Source organism: Vigna angularis, chromosome 9, assembly GCF_016808095.1.
Source record: "Vigna angularis cultivar LongXiaoDou No.4 chromosome 9, ASM1680809v1, whole genome shotgun sequence".
NCBI classification, from domain to species: Eukaryota; Viridiplantae; Streptophyta; class Magnoliopsida; order Fabales; family Fabaceae; genus Vigna; species Vigna angularis.
This window is the reverse complement of record NC_068978.1, coordinates 26,081,688-26,099,923: the sequence shown is the minus strand read 5'-3', so window position 1 is coordinate 26,099,923 and position 18,236 is coordinate 26,081,688. Positions and strand designations below refer to the sequence as shown.

Here is an 18,236-nt window from a genome sequence, read left to right as displayed (position 1 = left end):
ATAGAAAACAAAGTAATTAACCACACTCCTTTCCAACTCACTCTTAGTTGGAACACACTTGAACACAACTCATACACACATAACTCATACACAATAACCAATAATTCTAACACTCCCCCTCAAGCTGGAGCATACAGATTGTATGTACCAAGCTTGAAACAAATAAACTCGATCCGAGGTCCCCTTAATGACTTAGTCAACACATCTGCGAGTTGGTCATTTGATCCAACAAACTCGGTACATATTTCTTTTCACAATAACTTTTCCCGAACAAAATGACAATCAATTTCTATATGCTTAGTCCTCTCGTGAAACACTGGATTTGATGCAATGTGAAGAGCAGCTTGGTTATCACAATACATCTTCATACTCTGGATGTCACAGAAGCTAAGCTCTTGGAGGAACTGTTTCACCCATATAAGTTCACATGTTAGTGACGCCATTGCCCTATATTCAGGTTTCGCTGTTGATCGAGCCACCACATTTTGTTTCTTACTTTTCCGTGAGATAATGTTTCCTCCAACGAAGACACAATATCCAGTAGTAGATCATCTATCAATAGGAGAACCTGCCCAATCGGCATCACAATATCCTGATACCTGAAGACTTCCTTTTTCTTCATATAACAGCCCTTGCCCGGGAGCCTTTTTCAGATACCTTAGAATGCGAATGATAGCATTCCAATGGCCAACACATGGAGCTTGCATGAACTGACTAACCACCCCAACAGCAAAAAATAGATCTGGCCTTGTAATAGTGAGATAGATTAGTTTTCCAACTAGCCTCCTATATCTCTCCGGGTCGGAGAATAACTCACCTTCTTCTGTTGTTAATTTTTGATTTGGGTCCATGGGACTCTCAACCGGTCTACAATCAGTCATGTCTGTTTCTTGCAAAATATCCAGAGCATACTTCCTTTGGGAGATTACAACTCCATCTTTTGACTGAGCTACTTCAATGCCTAAGAAGTATTTGAGGCTTCCAAGATCCTTGGTTTGGAAATGTCTACACAAGTACTCCTTCAATTGAGATATTCCAGCAGTATCATTCCCTGTAATGACGATATCATCAACATATACACATAAGTAAACACATTTCCCGAGAGACGAGTGATAATAAAAGACTGAATGATCTGCTTCACTGCGTTTTAGCCCAAATTTCTGAACAATGGAGCTGAATTTTCCAAACCAAGCACGTGATAATTGCTTGAGCCCATATAGAGATCGGTGCAATTTGCAAACCATACCAGACTCCCCCTGAGCAACAAACCCAGGAGGTTGCTCCATATAAACTTCCTCCTCAAGATCACCATGGAGAAAGGCATTCTTGATATCCAATTGATGAAGTGGCCAATGACGAATTGCTGCCATTGCAAAGAACAGACGAATGGTAGTCATCTTGGCCACGGGAGAAAATGTGTCACAATAATCAAGGCCATACACCTGAGTGTACCCTTTTGCAACTAGCCGGGCTTTGAGCCGATCAATGTCACCATTAGGGCCAACTTTAATTGCAAAGACCCATCGACAACCAACAGCCTTTTTGCCCGGGGGAAGTGGCACAAGCTCCCAAGTATTACTATCGTCAAGAGCCTGCATTTCAGCAATCATGGTTTGTCGCCATCCAGGATGATCAAGAGCTTCTTTCACATATTTGGGTATAACCACAGAGGACACTGAGGATAAAAGGGAATAAAAGGAGGGCGACAATCTGTGATAGCTAAGAAAATTATAAATGGGATGAGGGTTTCAAGTGGAACGAGTACCTTTTCTAAGAGCAATGGGCCAACCAGAATCATCTTCACCAGGAGGCGTGGCAGGAGGCGATGAGGGAGAAGAATCTGAAGGAGGAGATCCACCATTTTCTAAAAGAGGACTACCCATCGGGGTACTGTGTCGGAAGATATCAATATGTGGAGAGCAAGGTTCGGGAGGACCTTGAGCATGACTTGGATTGACATTGACATTAGAGATATTGGACTCAACTACTGGAAGAGGAAGGACCTGTTGGAGGATATGGACATCTTGAACAGATGGAGAGAAGAAAGATGTTTGTTCAAAGAATGTAACATTGGCAGACATGTAGTACTTCTTGGTTTCAGGAGAGTAACACCGGTACCCTTTTTGAAGCCGAGAATAGCCCAAAAAGACACATTTGATCGCACGAGCGGAGAGCTTGTCTAGCCCCGGAGACATGTCGTGAACAAAACATACACAACCAAAAACCCGAGGAGGGGTGTGAAAGAGAGGATCATTGGGAAAGAGAATGGACAAAGGGACTTTATTATTGAGAGAAGAGGAGGGCATCTTATTAATAAGAAAACAGGCGGTTAAGATGGCATCCCCCAGTGATGGACAGGTATATGGACACCAAGCAAAAGGGTACGAGCAGTTTCAACTAAGTATCTATTTTTTCTTTCGGCTATACCATTTTGCTGGGGTGTATGAGGACAAGTGGAATGATGCAAAATACCATGGGAGCTAAGGATTGCAGAAAAATTGGATGAGAAATACTCTATAGCATTATCACTTCTTAAGATTTTAATCACTTGACCAAATTGGTTCTTGATTTCATTCAAAAAGGATGTGAAGATGGGTAAGAATTCAGAGCGATCTTTCATTAGATAAACCCAAGTACATCTAGAATACTCATCAATAAAGGTAACAAAGTACCTAAAACCAAAAGAAGAGACGCGACTAGGTCCCCAGACATCAGAATGAATAATAGAAAAACTAGAATTACTCATTGATTGAGACTTTTTAGGAAAGACAGATCTAACATGTTTTCCTTGTTGACAAGACTCACATTCTAAAGTCTGAAGACCACTAAGTTCAGGCCACATCTTTTTTAACTTTGACAAGTGAGGGTGGCCAAATCGGTCATGTAACACTTTAGGGGGAAGAGCTGCAACACAGGATACCCGTGGACGAGATCCAAAATGGTATAAACCTCCAGCTTCATATCCTTCTCCAATCTGTCTCTCTGAGCCACGCTGCTGTATAACAAAAGATTTTGAATTGAAAGTTATTGAACAATGTAACATTTTGGTTAACTGACTTAAGGAAATTAAATTGAATGGACAATTAGGGACAAAAGGAACAGATTTCAGAGTTAGAGAGGGAGATAGGGAGACTTGACCGACTCCCTTTGAACAAGTTTTAGAGCCATTTGCAAGAGTAATGAAATGGGGTTTCTCTTGGAGGGAAAGGGTTGAGAACAATGAGGTATTACCAGAGATGTGATCAGAAGCACCCGAGTCAATTACCCATGAATTTTTACCTTCCATGAATTGAGAACTGTAAGTTGTGGATGTACTTGGGGATTGAGATGATTGCACCAAGTTGTTAGACTTTAATCGCAGATACTCTTGATACTCTTCCTCAGTGAACTTGGAGTTGGAAGTGGGAGTTTCAGCCTTAGAGATATTGGTTGTTTTTGAAGGAAAACCATGCAAGGAGTAGCAGTTTTCTTGGGTGTGACCCATCCTCTTACAGTAAGTGCACTGTAGACGTCCCCTACCTCCACGTCCTCCTCCTCTAGTGCCCCGTCCTCCCCTTCCTCGCGTAGCAACCATGACAGATGGTTCCATTGTTTCAGGAGCTTCCTGAGATTGAGGCACTGGTACACGAAGAAGACGTGTGGTCAAGGCTTCCAAGGAAGGGACCTCATGACTTGTCAGAAGTTTATCTCTGATATGATTCAAATCAGGGTGTAAAGCACAGAGGATCATCACCATATAATACTTGTCAAGCTTCTTCTTGATGTCTTTCGAAGATTCCACTTCCAAGAACATTCTCAACTCTTCCACAGCTGCTTGGGCTTCAGTCATGAAGGAGACCATATCATGGTCTGTCATTTTGAGACATGCAAGCTTGTTTGATGTATCATAGAGACGTGGAATATCATTAGCATAAATGCTTTGAGCTTTCTTCCAAAAAGAGTGACATGTTTTGAAGGCTCTAAGAGATATCAAAAGTCAGGGTTCCACAGATTGCCACAATAGGGCACATAATTGGAAATCTGTTCGTTTCCATTGTTCAACTTTTTCAGAAGGTACTTGGCTTCCATCCTGCTCAAGGTGGTCATAATGTCCTTGACCGAGAAACCACATTTCCACGGCAGCAGACCAAGAGAGGTAATTCTTTCCGTTTAGCTTTTCGGAAGTAATTGAGGGACTTCCAGAGAAAGAAAGAACACTTCCAGACGCCATTGTTGATAAAAAGAGGAGAGGAACCAGAAAGGAGCCAGAAAACCGAGAGGAACTAGAAAACCCTAGGGGTTTCTTAGGGTTTTCTTCGAGGGGAGCTTCTGGACCTCGCTGAAGCAGGGTTTTGAGGGGCAGAGCAGAGAGAGGAGGTCCAGGCGACGGCTATGGAGGTGTCGCGGTGACTTTCCGGCGGCCAAAGGGCGGCGTGTGAGCTGCACGCGCCTGTTCGCAGCACACAAAGAAGCGGCGCGTGGCGGAGCGTGGGGAAGAATCAGACGCCGGCACCGGTGGGGTTGGTCGTCGCGTGAAGAGGCGAACCAGATCTAGTGGTCGCCGGACGGAACAGTGACGGCGGACGGCAGCGGACGGTGGCGGGCAGATGCGAGATGGCAGAGAACCAAGTTGAAGAGCTTCAAACTGCAGTTGACAGCTGCAGACAGTGTCAAGACAACCGCGGACGGCGACAATGGGCATCGGACAGATGCAAACAGCAATGACAATGCTGGTGGACCACTTTGGACAGAAACCAGAGCAGGATGAACCTGCTCTGATACCAACTTGAGATAAAAATATGTTCTCTTGAGGGCTTAAACACCTCTACACTTTACATTTATAGAAAACAAAGTAACTAACCACACTCCTTTCCAACTCACTCTTAGTTGGAACACACTTGAACACAACTCATACACACATAACTCATACACAATAACCAATAATTCTAACAGAAACAAAGTGGGTTGTATATGTTGAAGTATGATGACCAAAACAAAACAAAAATCATGAGTCAACAAGCTACATCTGAGACACGGGCAAATTCCCAAATATGGTTACATCATCAAAGGCTTGGGAATCTTTCATTTAGTCGTATCAAGTCCTTGTTTCCCCATTTGTTTACCAAGGAGTCTGTTGAGTGTTTCAATTGTAATATTTGTCAATTGTCAAAATACCATCATGCATCTTATCCTATTAGTAATAAAAAGAGTACTTCTCCATTTGATTTAATTCACTGTGATGTTTGGGGTCATGTCATAGAATCTATTTCCGGAGCCAAATGGTTTGTTACCTTTATTGACAATTGTACCCGTGTCACGTGTACATACCATATAAAAAATGAATCAGAAGTTTTTCAAATTTTTGTTAATTTCTTCCATCTTGTCAAAAATCAATTTGGAAAAAATATCAAAAGAAACACGTCTAATAATGGTACTGAATATGTGAATAATGAATTTCTCAATTTTTTGTCTCAATGGTATTGTTCATGAACTAACCTGTGGAAAAAGAAAGAATCGTCATCTTCTTGAAGTAACTAGAGCTCTTCTTTTTCAAATGTTTGTTCCAAACAATTACTGGGGAGAAGCTGTGTTAACTGCCACATATCTCATCAATAGGTTACCCACTCATATCTTAAATGGCATTGGTTAGAGTCTCTATTTTCTTTTGTTCCTTCTTCTCCTTTAATAACGAGTCTACCTAGTCGACTCTTTGGATGTGTTGTTTTTGTTCACTCCCATCATCCTAACCATAGTAAATTAGATCCCGAAGCTCTTAAATGTGTCTTTATTGGGTATCCTTCTAATAAAAAAGGGTACAAATAATATCATCCTCAGAGTCGTCGCGTCTTTATCAGCATGGATGTCATCTTTCATGAAACGCAATCCTTTTATGTCAGTCCACCACTTCAGGGGAGAAAGCACTTGAAATTGAAGTGGATGAACTCTCCTTGTCATTACCATGTTTGTCTTTGCAGGATGCCTAAGATCTGAGCAATGAAGATACCATAGTCCACAATTAGGAACAAGAGGAACAAGACAAATTATTTGGCAAAAAATATGACCAAAGAAAACAACCCACTTCGACTCTCGAGCAAGAAAAATTTTCTAATCCGAAGGTGAGTAATCCTGAAGATATCAATGAGCAGGACGTAAGTGTTACTGAGGATTTACTCATTGCATTGAGAAAGGAAAAAAGATCATGTGCTAAATATCCTATTTTTCAGTATATTTGCACTAACAATCTCTCTGATAAGCATAGAAGCTTTATTGCTACCATTGATGCCACGGAAATTCCTACCTCAATTCCTACCTCAATCCAGGAGGCCATGAAACTTGAACATTGGAATCAAGCCATGAAAGAAGAGATGAATGCATTAGAAAGAAATTCAACTTGGAGATTGTTGATAAGCCAAGAGACAAGAAGGCAATAGGGTGTAGATGGATATTCACAGTGAAACATAAGGCAGATGGGACAATAGAAAGATATAAAGCTAGATTGGTGGCAAATGGATATACCCTAACTTAAGGGATTGACTATGAGGAGACATTTGCCCCAGTGGCAAAGATGAATACAGTTCGAGTTGTTCTTGCTTTGGCTACTCATTTTGGATGGGACGTACACCAGTTGAATGTAAAGAATGTCTTCTTCATGGAAATCTAGAAGAGGAAGTGTACATGGAGATTTCCCCAGGTTTTGAAGTGAAAAAAGAAAGATACAAGGTATGCCACCTAAAGAAAGCATTGTATGGTCTTAAGGAATCCCCTAGAGTATGGTTAGAAAGACTTATAAAAGCAATGGTTTCCTTGGGATACAAACAAAGCCAAGGAGATCATACTCTATTCATAAAGCACTTTTCTACAGGAAAACTCACTCTATCGTTTGTCTATGTGGATGATATGATTATTTCAGAAGATGATGAAATAGAAAAATTTGCACTAAAAAAAAATTGGCAACCCAATTCGAAATGAAAGACCTAGGAAAGCTCAAATATTTTCTTGGAATAGAGATTGATTACTCCAAGAACGGAATTTTCATCTCCCAAAGGAAATATGTACTTGATCTCCTCAAAGAAACAAGAAATATGGGATGTAGAACCTCAACAATTCCGAACAGAATCAAAAAATTGGAAGTGAGGAAAGTGCTCCTAGAGAAGGCCCAATATCAGAGATTGGTAGGAAAATTGATCTATCTATCACACACAAGACCAAACATTGCTTATGCAGTTAGTGTAGTGAGCCAATTTATGCATGACCCAAGAGAATATGCAAGCAGTTGACAAAATTCTCCAATACTTGAAGTCAAGCCCAGGAAAGGGGTTATTGTTCAAAAGGGAAGACATATTGACTATGAAAATATATATTGATGTTGACTATATAGGTTTTATTACTGACAGAAAATCTACTTTTGGGTATTATGTGTTTCTAGGAGATAGTCTAGTAACATGGAGGAGTAAAAAGCAAGATAGAGTATCTCGTTCTAGTGCAGAAGCTGAATTTTGAACTCTTGCGCAAGGACTGTGTGAAGGACTCTGGATCAAAATCATTTTGGATGACCTTAAAGTCAAGGTAGATAACCCTATGCAACTACACTGTGACAATAAGTCTACCATGATCATAGACCATAATCCAGTACAACATGGCAATACCAAACACATTGAAATTGACAGAAATTTAATCAACGATAATCTAGACAGAGGCTTTGTCATTACAACTCATGTTCCTACAGAACTTCAGATAGCAGATATTTTTACAAAAGGGCTTCCTCCAGATAGATTTCAAGTTCTTGTAAATAAGTTGGGAATGATTGATATTCATTTACCAACTTGAGGGGGAGTGTTGTAATTAGAGGAAACATCTATAGAATCTTCTTAATTAGAGAAAATATCTATAGAACTTCCTAATTAGAGAAAATAGGTGTATGATCTTCTAGATTAGATTTTAGTACATTGTTTCCTTATTTCCCTTTTTTAAAAGATTAGATAGCTACAAATAGAGGTAAAGAGAATGTAATTGACATGAATGAAAATAATAAAACTATTGTTAGGAGCTGCAAGGTTTATGAAAGAAGGAAAAAGATAGGGAAGTAAGTGAGAACACCTGAAAAGGCAGGAAGGGTGTCTATAAAAGGGAGCCCTTGGTATTTCGGTTCGGGAGTTAGCCATATTCTTTTGTATAGACAGGTCTGTGACCTTATAAGGGGGATTAGGCTCCCGATTACCCGTTGTACATGACAATTGTTGATGTGAATACAAACAACCATTCATTTTACAGTGTTATTTCTTGTTTGTTAGTGCGAGAGTGTTTGTGATACAGACCCAAACTTTATTGGGCTCAATGAGCCCTTGATCCAAGAAGAAAAGATCAAGAACAGATGGGGTAGAGTATGAGAGAAAAAAGACTAGGAAGGGCGACGTGGCATATTAGGGAGGAATAGGTTGGTTAGAAGAGAGAGAAAGGGGTGTGGTTGTTTTAAAAAGAATCAGGAAGTGAAGTTTTAGGGGGGACGGTTATTTTGTTTAGTGGAAAGGGAACCATTCTTGGTTTCTCTGAGGAGCTTGGCTCTAGGCAGTGAGATATTCATATCTTACTGATTTTCTTGTTCTGCAGAAAATAAAAATCATCCATATTCCATTTGAGTCTTCATTTAATCTTTTCTGTTCTTTAAAAAACCTTATCAGTTTGTTCTAGTTAGGTTTCATACCCAGAAACTTAACAATTGGTTTGACCTGCCAGATCCAGTTGGGGGAGAAAGGCGAAATGGAGGGGAGAATCGACGGGAGATTAAACATAGTAGAAGGGCAACTGGAAGAAATGGAAATCGCAATGGATGGGATGAAGGCGGAGACAGCAGCGCTGCGTCAAGAATCGGCAGCGATACGCCAAGACCTGCAAGAAGTCATGAGAATCTTGGGTGGACGCGACCGCAACCAGGAGGGGCACTCGGACGGAAGCCAAGCGTCCGCCAATGAGAACAGGAGGAGGCGAGAAGAAGACTTTGGAGGGAGAGAGGGCGAACGCCAGGAAGGGCTACCCAATTGGAGAAAAAGGGTAGAGTTACCGTTATTTGAGGGACTCGACCCGTTGAATTGGATTAACAGGGCTGAGAAATTCTTCGAGTAGCAAGGTGTGGCAAAGGAGGAAAAGGTGCGCATAGCCTACATCAGTATGGAGGGTAGCGTTGGCTACTGGTTCAGATTCTGGAAGGAGAAAGCCAAGAACCGTTCTTGGGAAGGTCTGAAGGGAGCAATGGTGGTGCGATTTGGAGGAAGAGTTAATACAGAGTTAATATCCTAACTGTTTTAGCAGTTAGGAAAGGCGGGAAGGGAGGTCTTGTATAAATAGAGTTCTATTCATTGTTAGAAAGGAGTTTTTGTATTCTTTGTGTAAAGACAGGACATTGGCTTATGAGGGGGATTAGGCTCCCATTAGATTGAGGGGGATTAGGCTCCCGAGTTACTGTTTGTACATGTTCTCTTGTTGAATTGAATAAAGAAACCATTCTTTTAGAGTGTTATTTCTTGTTCGTTAGTGCGAGAGTGTTTGTTCTAGTTAGGTTTCATACCCATAAACCTAACAACCATTCTCTTTTTCAAGTCTTTTAAAGTAATACCATGTAAAACAGACCCTTTAACATATCAAAGAATCCTTAGTACAACAATCTAATGAGATTCAATAGGTTGAGATATAAACTGAGACACTTTGTTCACAACATTTCTTATTTCAAGATTAGTGATGATAGCATCATGAACCGCGCCAATAATAGACGCATATGAAGTGCATCAAGAAGAAAATCATAATATTCTTTGATAATTTGCAAGTAAAGGCCATAGGGGAAGAAATAACATTAGGTTTTGTTGAGGATCTCTCATCAACTACGAATAAGGACGAATTATAATATAGGGTGCAGTCCTCACCTTATATGCAAATTTTATGAGCATAAGTTAGGCTTAATCTCACTTTCTAATATGGTATCAGAGGCTATCTTAGTCAAAATCCTTGGGACTATTATGTCACCTTTATCAAGCTCTGTTAGACCACCCATAAATATATAATCTTGCACCCAGGATGTTCATTCAACAATGTGACAGAAGTGTCTTGGAGATCCCACATCAATTATGAATAAGGTCAAAGTATAATATTTATAAGTGGGTTGCTGCAATCTTCACCTTACAAGCTGATTTTGTGAGGATGAGTTAGTCATAAACTCATTAGTCATAAACTCAATTTCTAATAACCTCAAACATTGGATCAATGAAGAAGATCCTGAAGATATTTTCTTTGGGTTAAAATAGGAGAAGTACAAAAAAAATGGATTTTAAACATAATTCAACTTTACAAAACCGTATTAGAATGTGAGGTTTTCACCACTTATATACTATAATTTGGCCAAATCTCTAGTTAATGTAGGATCTCCAATATACCCCTCATGCTGAAGACTAGACATCTTGACCGTTGGATCAAATATTCAAAGGTGATCCAATAGTGTCCTGATAGTTGCTAGTACAATAAACCTAACAAACCTTGCAAGAATAGGAATTGATACCAACTTAAACTATATAAAAAAATAAAGAATTATTTTATTGAGAATACTCACATCTCTATTTGTAATAATAAAACCCTTTAAAATAAGGAAATAAAAATATGTTGATCCTGAAGATACCTTTTCCTAATTAGTGAGGAGATATTGAGAATATTTTTATCCTAATAATCTGTTTTTTATAACAAGAACCATCCTGAAGAGTTTTTCCTTCTATTCCCAAAATATAGTCAAAGCTATCCTAGCTAACTGAGAGAGAAGGCAGAATTAATTTGATCAATTTTGCCTTATATTCCCAAAATATAGTCAAGCTAACCTAGCTAATTGAGAAAGAAGGCAGAACTAATTTGATCGTTATCCCTTTGAACTAGAAGAGCTACATGTTATTCTTATGTCACTGATAACCCTTTGATCTCTAAGCTCTTGATACAACATGGGCATTCTTGAGAGAAAGAGAGAGAGAGCCAGAGAGAGAGAGAGAGAGGAGAAACAAGGAAGAGGCAACTTTAATTGTAACACAAAATTACAAACTGCATGACATACTTAATACAGCACTCACACCAGCTTAACAAGGGCCACAAATCTCCTTGTGTGCATGAATGATTTTAATTTCTAAACTATATATAAGAAACAGAAAACATAAACATGATAAAATGTCTATAGATACAATCATTCGCCTACCTTAAAAAAAGGTAACGATTCTCCTCATTTGGACGGGTGTATGCATTATTGAAGCAGGAATGGAGAAAATTAGGACATAAGAATATGCCTCTATACCTGCAATCGTTTGCCTATTGCAATAAATGGTTGCACGTCTCCTCGTGTACCAACTATAAGCATGACTATATTCAATGGTGGGATGTAATGAAAGTCCGTTGCATCAAGTGAATCATCAACAACATGATTTACTTTAGTGGATTGAGTAACAATTGCCTCAGGTTCAACATCTACAGGAACGTCAAATTCTACAGTTCCATCATCTTTAACAGTAGCTATTCTGTTCAACAATTTAAGCTGCACAGTTGTAAAAATCAACTGAAGTACCAGTCATACATGATTAAAAACAAAAATAAGATAATGATGATAGTAATATTGAGAAAGTCAACCTCATCTAGATTTAGGTTTATAAACTGTTATTCATAGTTACATTTTGTGTAGAGAGAAACAGTAGTGTCATTTGTATTAACCTCGGATTGAATTTATTTGTTCCAAGTTAGGGATATACAACTTGTATGTTCAAACTTGAAGGGGAGTGTTAGAATAAGCATCTTAAATAGAATTTATCAAAAAGTTGTTGTTTGCTTTGTGCTCTACCTAGTTTTTAGATATGACCTTTCTTATTCTCTTCTCTTTCCTCTCAATCATTGTATCTGAAATCTCCAATCCCATTATAAATATGAGATCCCAAGTGTGCGAAATTCACTCTCAAATTCATTCTCTATTTTTTTGGTTTACACATTTCCATATTTATAGATATCAAATCACATCTTTAAAAATAATCATCAATTTCCTAGCTTCATTTTTCTTACCAAATCTCCAATCCAAATAATGGATTAGAATTTACCAAAATACATGAAAATATTTATCAAGTATTTGGTAAAAAGTGAAAACACAACCATATACCTTATCCTGAACAGGAATTTTGTCATCAAAAATTTGTGCTGCATCTTCAGGACTTAAGTGTCTAAGCCTCTCTGTCTTTGACCTTTCCATCCTAAACTTACTTGAACTTGACTCCAATTTATCTCCATGTGAAATGTCTACAGGCATTGTGGTCACTTTAGACAACACTTTGCCAGGAATATCTGAATAAGGAGCAAAAACAAGAGCATTTACACATATAGTTCCAAGATGAGCATAAAATTAAACAAAACATTCTAGAATTGAAAACATAAGGAAAAGACTTCCAAAAAATATTCAAGAGACATGTATCGAGTATCATATCAGAATACTAAGAGCTCCTTGGCACAATCAACTTCATGACATCAAGAGGGTTTCTTTGTTGAATATACAAAGACATTAAAAATCTTTGCTACTTACTGTGTTTTCCTGTATCTCTAGTTTCCACTTTTCTTTGGTTTTTCTAGGAGGATAACTTTCCTATTTTATACATCTTTCTTTTTCTTCTGTAAAAAGTTTTTTCTTTTTTTCGTGTGTTCAGAAAAAAGATAAAAGATAATAAAATGAATGAGCATAGTAACAATTATCAAGTTTCTGGCTTCTATTCTCTTTATTCCTTATATGCATTTCTGTATTTTTAGATATTGGTTGTGGTTGTCTTCTTACATGCAGTATGATGTGGGAAAGATAAAATTTGTGAAAGACATTGTCGGAAGATATTTGGTGGGATAAGGTAGATTATATACTTTATTTCACGTCTACTGTCTATGCTGTTCTCAGAAAACAGATATAGATGCAGTTTCTCTTCACTTGGCATATGAAATGTTGGAATTCATGATTGTAAGAGTGTGAAACTCAATATATCATATGAAAGAAAGGTAGAAAGTGAATAGTGAACCTTTTATGAGATTGTGCACTTAATATTTGTTGGAAGTCCCACATCGACTAGAGATAAGGCCAAATGATAATATATAATTGAGGTGCAAACCTCACCTTACAAGCCGGTTTTGTGGGGATGAGTTAGGCATAAACTCACTTTCTAATATGGTATCAGAACCAAGTTAGAGCCTATCCTAGCGAGTTCTAAGTGGGCATTCTATTCTTCTCTTCCACCCGCAATCGGGCCGCTATCGGACCACCCAATTTCTACTATCACGCACGAGATGTCTATACCTCGGCGTGAAGGGGGTGTGTTGGAAGTCCCACATCGACTAGAGATAAGGCCAAATGATAATATATAATTGAGGTGCAAACCTCACCTTACAAGCCGGTTTTGTGGGGATGAGTTAGGCATAAACTCACTTTCTAATAATATTAAGTGATCGTTGGACAATGAGTAGCACACCTCTTTATTGTTTAGCTCATTCTTTAAACCCAAGATCATATATTATATCATTAAATATAATTTATTAATTTTCAATTTTTATTTTTCACATTTTTTGCACGGACTACCTCTATATCAAAATATGAAACTTATTGTTGAAAGGAAGAATTCCTTTAAGAGGAACCTTGTTGGTGCAAATGTAAGGATATAAGTGAATGTGAAGTCTGCAATTCATTTAGATTGAAGAGAAGGCTCTGATGATGTTGACTTTTTAGGGAATACAAGTCAAATGGATGGAAAATCTATTGGGCAAGTTCACGGTGCTCTCATGTACCAATACTTTAAAAGATTGCCCTTGAGCAACTTGGGCAACCATGTTCATTTCATGTTATGAAAGATGTTAGAAGTGGACTTTAAGCCTAACTCAACCCCACAAAACCGGCTTGTAGGGTGAGGTTTGCACCCACTTATAAACTATGAATTGGCCTTCTCTCTAGTCGATGTGGGACTTCCAACACATCCCCTTCACGCCGAGGTATAGACATCTCGTGCGTGATAGTAGAAATTGGGTGGTTCGATAACGGCCCGATAGCGGGTGGAATAGAAGAATAGAATGCCCACTTAGAACTCGCTAGGATAGGCTCTAACCATGGCTCTGATACCATGTTAGAAGTGGACTTAACACGACTAGGTCCCCAAATATCATAATGAATCAATGAAAAGGGGGACAACACTCGTTGTGAGACACTACGAGGAAAGGAACTACGAGTATGCTTTCCTAACTGACAAGACTCACACGACAAACTTGATAATTTTGACAACCTCGAAACAAGTTGCTGCAGTTTGGTAAGACTAGGATGACCTAACTGAGCATGAAGAAGGGATGGTGACTCCATGATTACGCCAACATGTGGAGAAGGGCGGAGATGATATAGACCATGAGACTCACATCCTGTGTCAATCGTGTGTTTCGAACTTCGGTCCTGCAACCAAACAGAATCTTTGGTAAATGAAATAACACAATTAAGGGCACAAGTTAGACGACTTATGGACAATAAGTTAAAGGGAGACCCAGGGACATAAAGTACATTATCAATGGATATGGACGAAAAAATATGAACAGTACCAACACCATGAGATGAGACTCTAGACCCATCCGCCATTGTTACCGAGGGTAAATTATACGGACATGACAAGAAAGAAAACAAGGACTTGTTACCAGTGATATGATCAGTGGCGCCTGAGTCAAGGACCCAAGGTCCGAGGGAGTGAAAGTGAGTCAAACCAACAAAAGGTGTACTTGTACATGCAACAGATGCAGATGTAGTGGAACTAGAGTGATGACGATCCTCATACCTTCTGAGAAATTCGTTAAAGATTGCAGGGTTTTCTACGGTATTAGATGAAGTAGGATGGTCTGCAGACAGTGATCGGGGAGGTGGATCAGAATTAGCCATTGCTACAGGTCGAGAGGACGTCCATGAAGCGCATAACATCTATCAATTTTGTGGCCTAACTTGCCACAGTGGTCACATTTTGGACGTCCTTTACCTGGCTTGCGAAACCGACTTCGATCATCACGATGGGCAGCCATAACTGAGGAATCATCAGTATGAGGAGATGTCTCAGTGACTGGTTTGCTTGGTATACGCAAAAGAGCAGAACAAGTAGAAGTAAAGTTGGGTATGACAGGAGAACCCAAAATCTGATCACGAACATGAGAGAAATCATCAGAGAGTCCGTATAATGCCAACAACATGAAGAACTTTGATCGTTGTTCCAATTCTTCAGCAGGAGTGGAAGCAGGAGGTAATAGCTCATTAAAATCATGAAGAAGGGCATGAACTTTACCCAATTCTGCCATGGGACCAGGACTGCGCGGACCAATAACAGTGAATAGGTCCTGACAAACACCAGAAATTAACATCAATTGGTAGGTCTACTTCTGGATATTGTGTCTCTATTGGTGGCAACCTAATATCTTGGAAAAGTAAGAAGCAAAGTGTTGTGGCAAGGTCCAGCGCAAAAGCAGAATATAGAGCTATGACATCAGCTATGGCATCAGCTACTTGCGAGCTTGTGTGGCTTAAACAATTACTTAGTGAATTGAAATTTGGAGATGTCACTCACATGACACTTATATGTGATAATCAAGCTGCTCTTCATATTAGCTCTAACCCTGTCTTCCATGAGAGAACCAAGCACATTGAAGTTGATTGTCATTTTATTCGAGAAAAAATCATATCCGGAGATATCAAGACTGAGTTCGTTAACTCAAGTAACCAGTTGGCAGACATATTCACTAAGTCCTTACGAGAACCTAGAATTGACTATCTTTGTAACAAGCTTGGAATATATGATTTATATGCTCCAGCTTGAGGGAGTGTGTTAGATGTTAAGATGTGTGTTTATGTTAATTGGGCTAATCCCATTATGTATTAAGGGCCTTGGCCCATATCTTACATTATAAATAAACTACCCTATGTGTATGCAAAAGACACAAGGGAGATTTCTCCCAATATTCTCTATTTCTCACAAAAGAAATGAAAGAATATACTCTCTCATTCATTCTAGAAGAAGAAATAACATGGCACCTTAAGGCAAAAGATCTAGCATTAGTCCATAGCAATCTTTGACTCCTTTGAATAAATCCCCCCAATACAATCAAGAAGAAACTTAAATATTGGACATTAGAAGAGATGAATTTCATCACTTGATGACAATGGAATTCGTGAAGTTGCTAACTTATCTCTTGATGAACTAAGTTAGAATTTATGTTTTTCAATGATGACCAAGTAGCAAGTCTTTTCAATGATGGCTATTTTTTTTCTGAGATTAATGATTATGATAGTTTCTTTTAGATTTTATGCATTGCGGAATATGATGCCTCTTGGTACCAATTTTGTGAGGCTTTCTATCATATGAAAATTATAATGCTTAAATTGTTGAAAGATGAATATAGAAATGTAAATTATCAATTCAAACTATTGTCATGCTGATCATATAATATATATGAATTGCCCCATGTCCAATGCTTTAGATTTTAGCTATGTCTAAATATCCATATTTGTGTCATGTTTGGAATTCATGGTGCTTGATAGATAGTATTGAAGCTCCAATTCTGAGATCTGGTGAGAAATCTGTGCTGTGCAAGATACAAAGAGGGTTCATGATGTGGAGAACTAGAATAGAGGGTCAGAAAAGTCAAAATAGGTTCAATCTTCTGCAAGCCCGTCGTTAATTAACTAGTATATCATTCTAAATTCACTTGCTTTGTTTATGGTCAAAACAGAGTCCACCTCCTGCACCATACTTCAATGGAATTTGTTTAGATTCTAGTCAAATTCAAAAGACCTTGCAGAGACCACATTATGCATGCCATAACCACTAACCAGAGCATAACTAAATATTATTCCCCATAATCGATACCTCTAACAGCAAAATTTCGCTTATCCTCCGCCGTCCCTGAACTAAATACCGATCATTAACCCCACCAATTGTAATTTTCACATCTTCCCTCACATGATTTACACGCCACACTATGGGTTCAAATACACATCTTCCCTCACATTTCACATTAGCCCCGCACTGAAAAGAATCTGATCCCATATATTCGGTTCACAATATTTCCAAAAGAAAAAAATAACACAACTCCCCTCAGTAACCTGAGCAACTTCAAAAAAAAACAAAAACAAAGAAGAATCTGGCGATCTAGCTTTCATTAAAAAGGAAATTAACTCAATCACCTAGTTTTCTCCCTTTTTTTCAGCGTGTCAGTTACAACTTCTTTGTCCAATTCCGGTTAACTACTGCTTAACTTACCGAAACAGAAATTCAATGGAAGAGTAAAAGTGTCGAGAGAGAACGAGAGAGAGCGAGAGAGAGAGGGAAAGAGAGAGAGTTACAGTAACCTGAGGCTGAAGAGCTTGTACCATTGGCAGCAGAATGCACACTATCCTCCATACCCTTTCCGTTTCCGTGATCATTTGAACTGTGAGAAGAGTTCCGGCTATCTTCCGGCAAGTCCGCCATTGCCGGCGATCTAGATCTGTCCCAAACACGGTTGCAGAAGAATTGCAGAAATGAAAAGAAGAGAGGTATCGAGTGGTGGGTATCGGTGCTGTCACGAAATTAGAACCGCACCTCGTGTTTGTAGGGGAGCGAAGAGAACACGTGTGCGCGACACGGGTGGGGAAAGGATAGCACGCTGTAAGGAATATTTTTGGTAGAACGATATAATATCATGAGATGCACCCAGAATTTAAATAAAGACTTAATTATATTTGCCATTTTATTATTTATTATTTATTCATTTATGATGATCAATTTTATCTTTTGATTAATAAAATATTTTTTCAAGATTTTTAATTTCAGAAACATAATAATGTGAAACATAATCAGCGACTTCAGTTTTACTCTTCAGACTTCATTCTCAATTGATACAATACAACCTCTAGACTATACATGTAGTAATTCTTTGCAGGATTTTCTGTCCAAAATATGGAAAGGAAAAGTGATTTTATGAACATTTTATTTACTTTTTTATTTATGAATTTAAAAAAATAACATTAGAGAATTGAAAAAACCATTCAGCCAATTTCTTTTTTTCTTCAGGTTCTTGACTTTACAGCCTGCGGGCACCTGATTCCATTTGATTTTTCTTTAACAAATTGCGAGAAAAGAGGAAATGGGGTCCGCGTTGTTTTTTGTGGCGAAAAAAATCACGTGGTGCTAGTAATTTTCGTTTGTTTTCTGCACCATAGAACAAAATACGTG

The 18,236-nt window shown here is 38.6% G+C and overlaps 1 protein-coding gene across 4 annotated transcripts in view; it reads right to left on the bottom strand.

Moving 5' to 3' along the window:
• Nucleotides 1–17,690, bottom strand: part of LOC108347368 (sterol 3-beta-glucosyltransferase UGT80A2) — a 46,364-nt gene extending 28,674 nt beyond the window's left edge. The window contains exons 1-3 of one of the 4 annotated variants that reach the window (XR_008245195.1): nucleotides 17,372–17,689; nucleotides 12,140–12,321; nucleotides 11,294–11,530 (exon numbers count right to left, since the gene is read on the bottom strand). Coding sequence is in view for 3 of the 4 variants with exons in the window: in XM_052868264.1 (XP_052724224.1) it covers nucleotides 11,294–11,530; nucleotides 12,140–12,321; nucleotides 17,372–17,492 (540 nt within the window). In the remaining variant the exon portion in view is untranslated. Of the gene's footprint in view, nucleotides 1–11,293; nucleotides 11,531–12,139; nucleotides 12,322–17,371 lie in introns of those variants that run through there. The other 3 variants (XM_052868264.1, XM_017586555.2, XM_017586556.2) reach the window with 3 other exon arrangements.
• Between the last annotated feature and the right edge of the window lie 546 nt (nucleotides 17,691–18,236).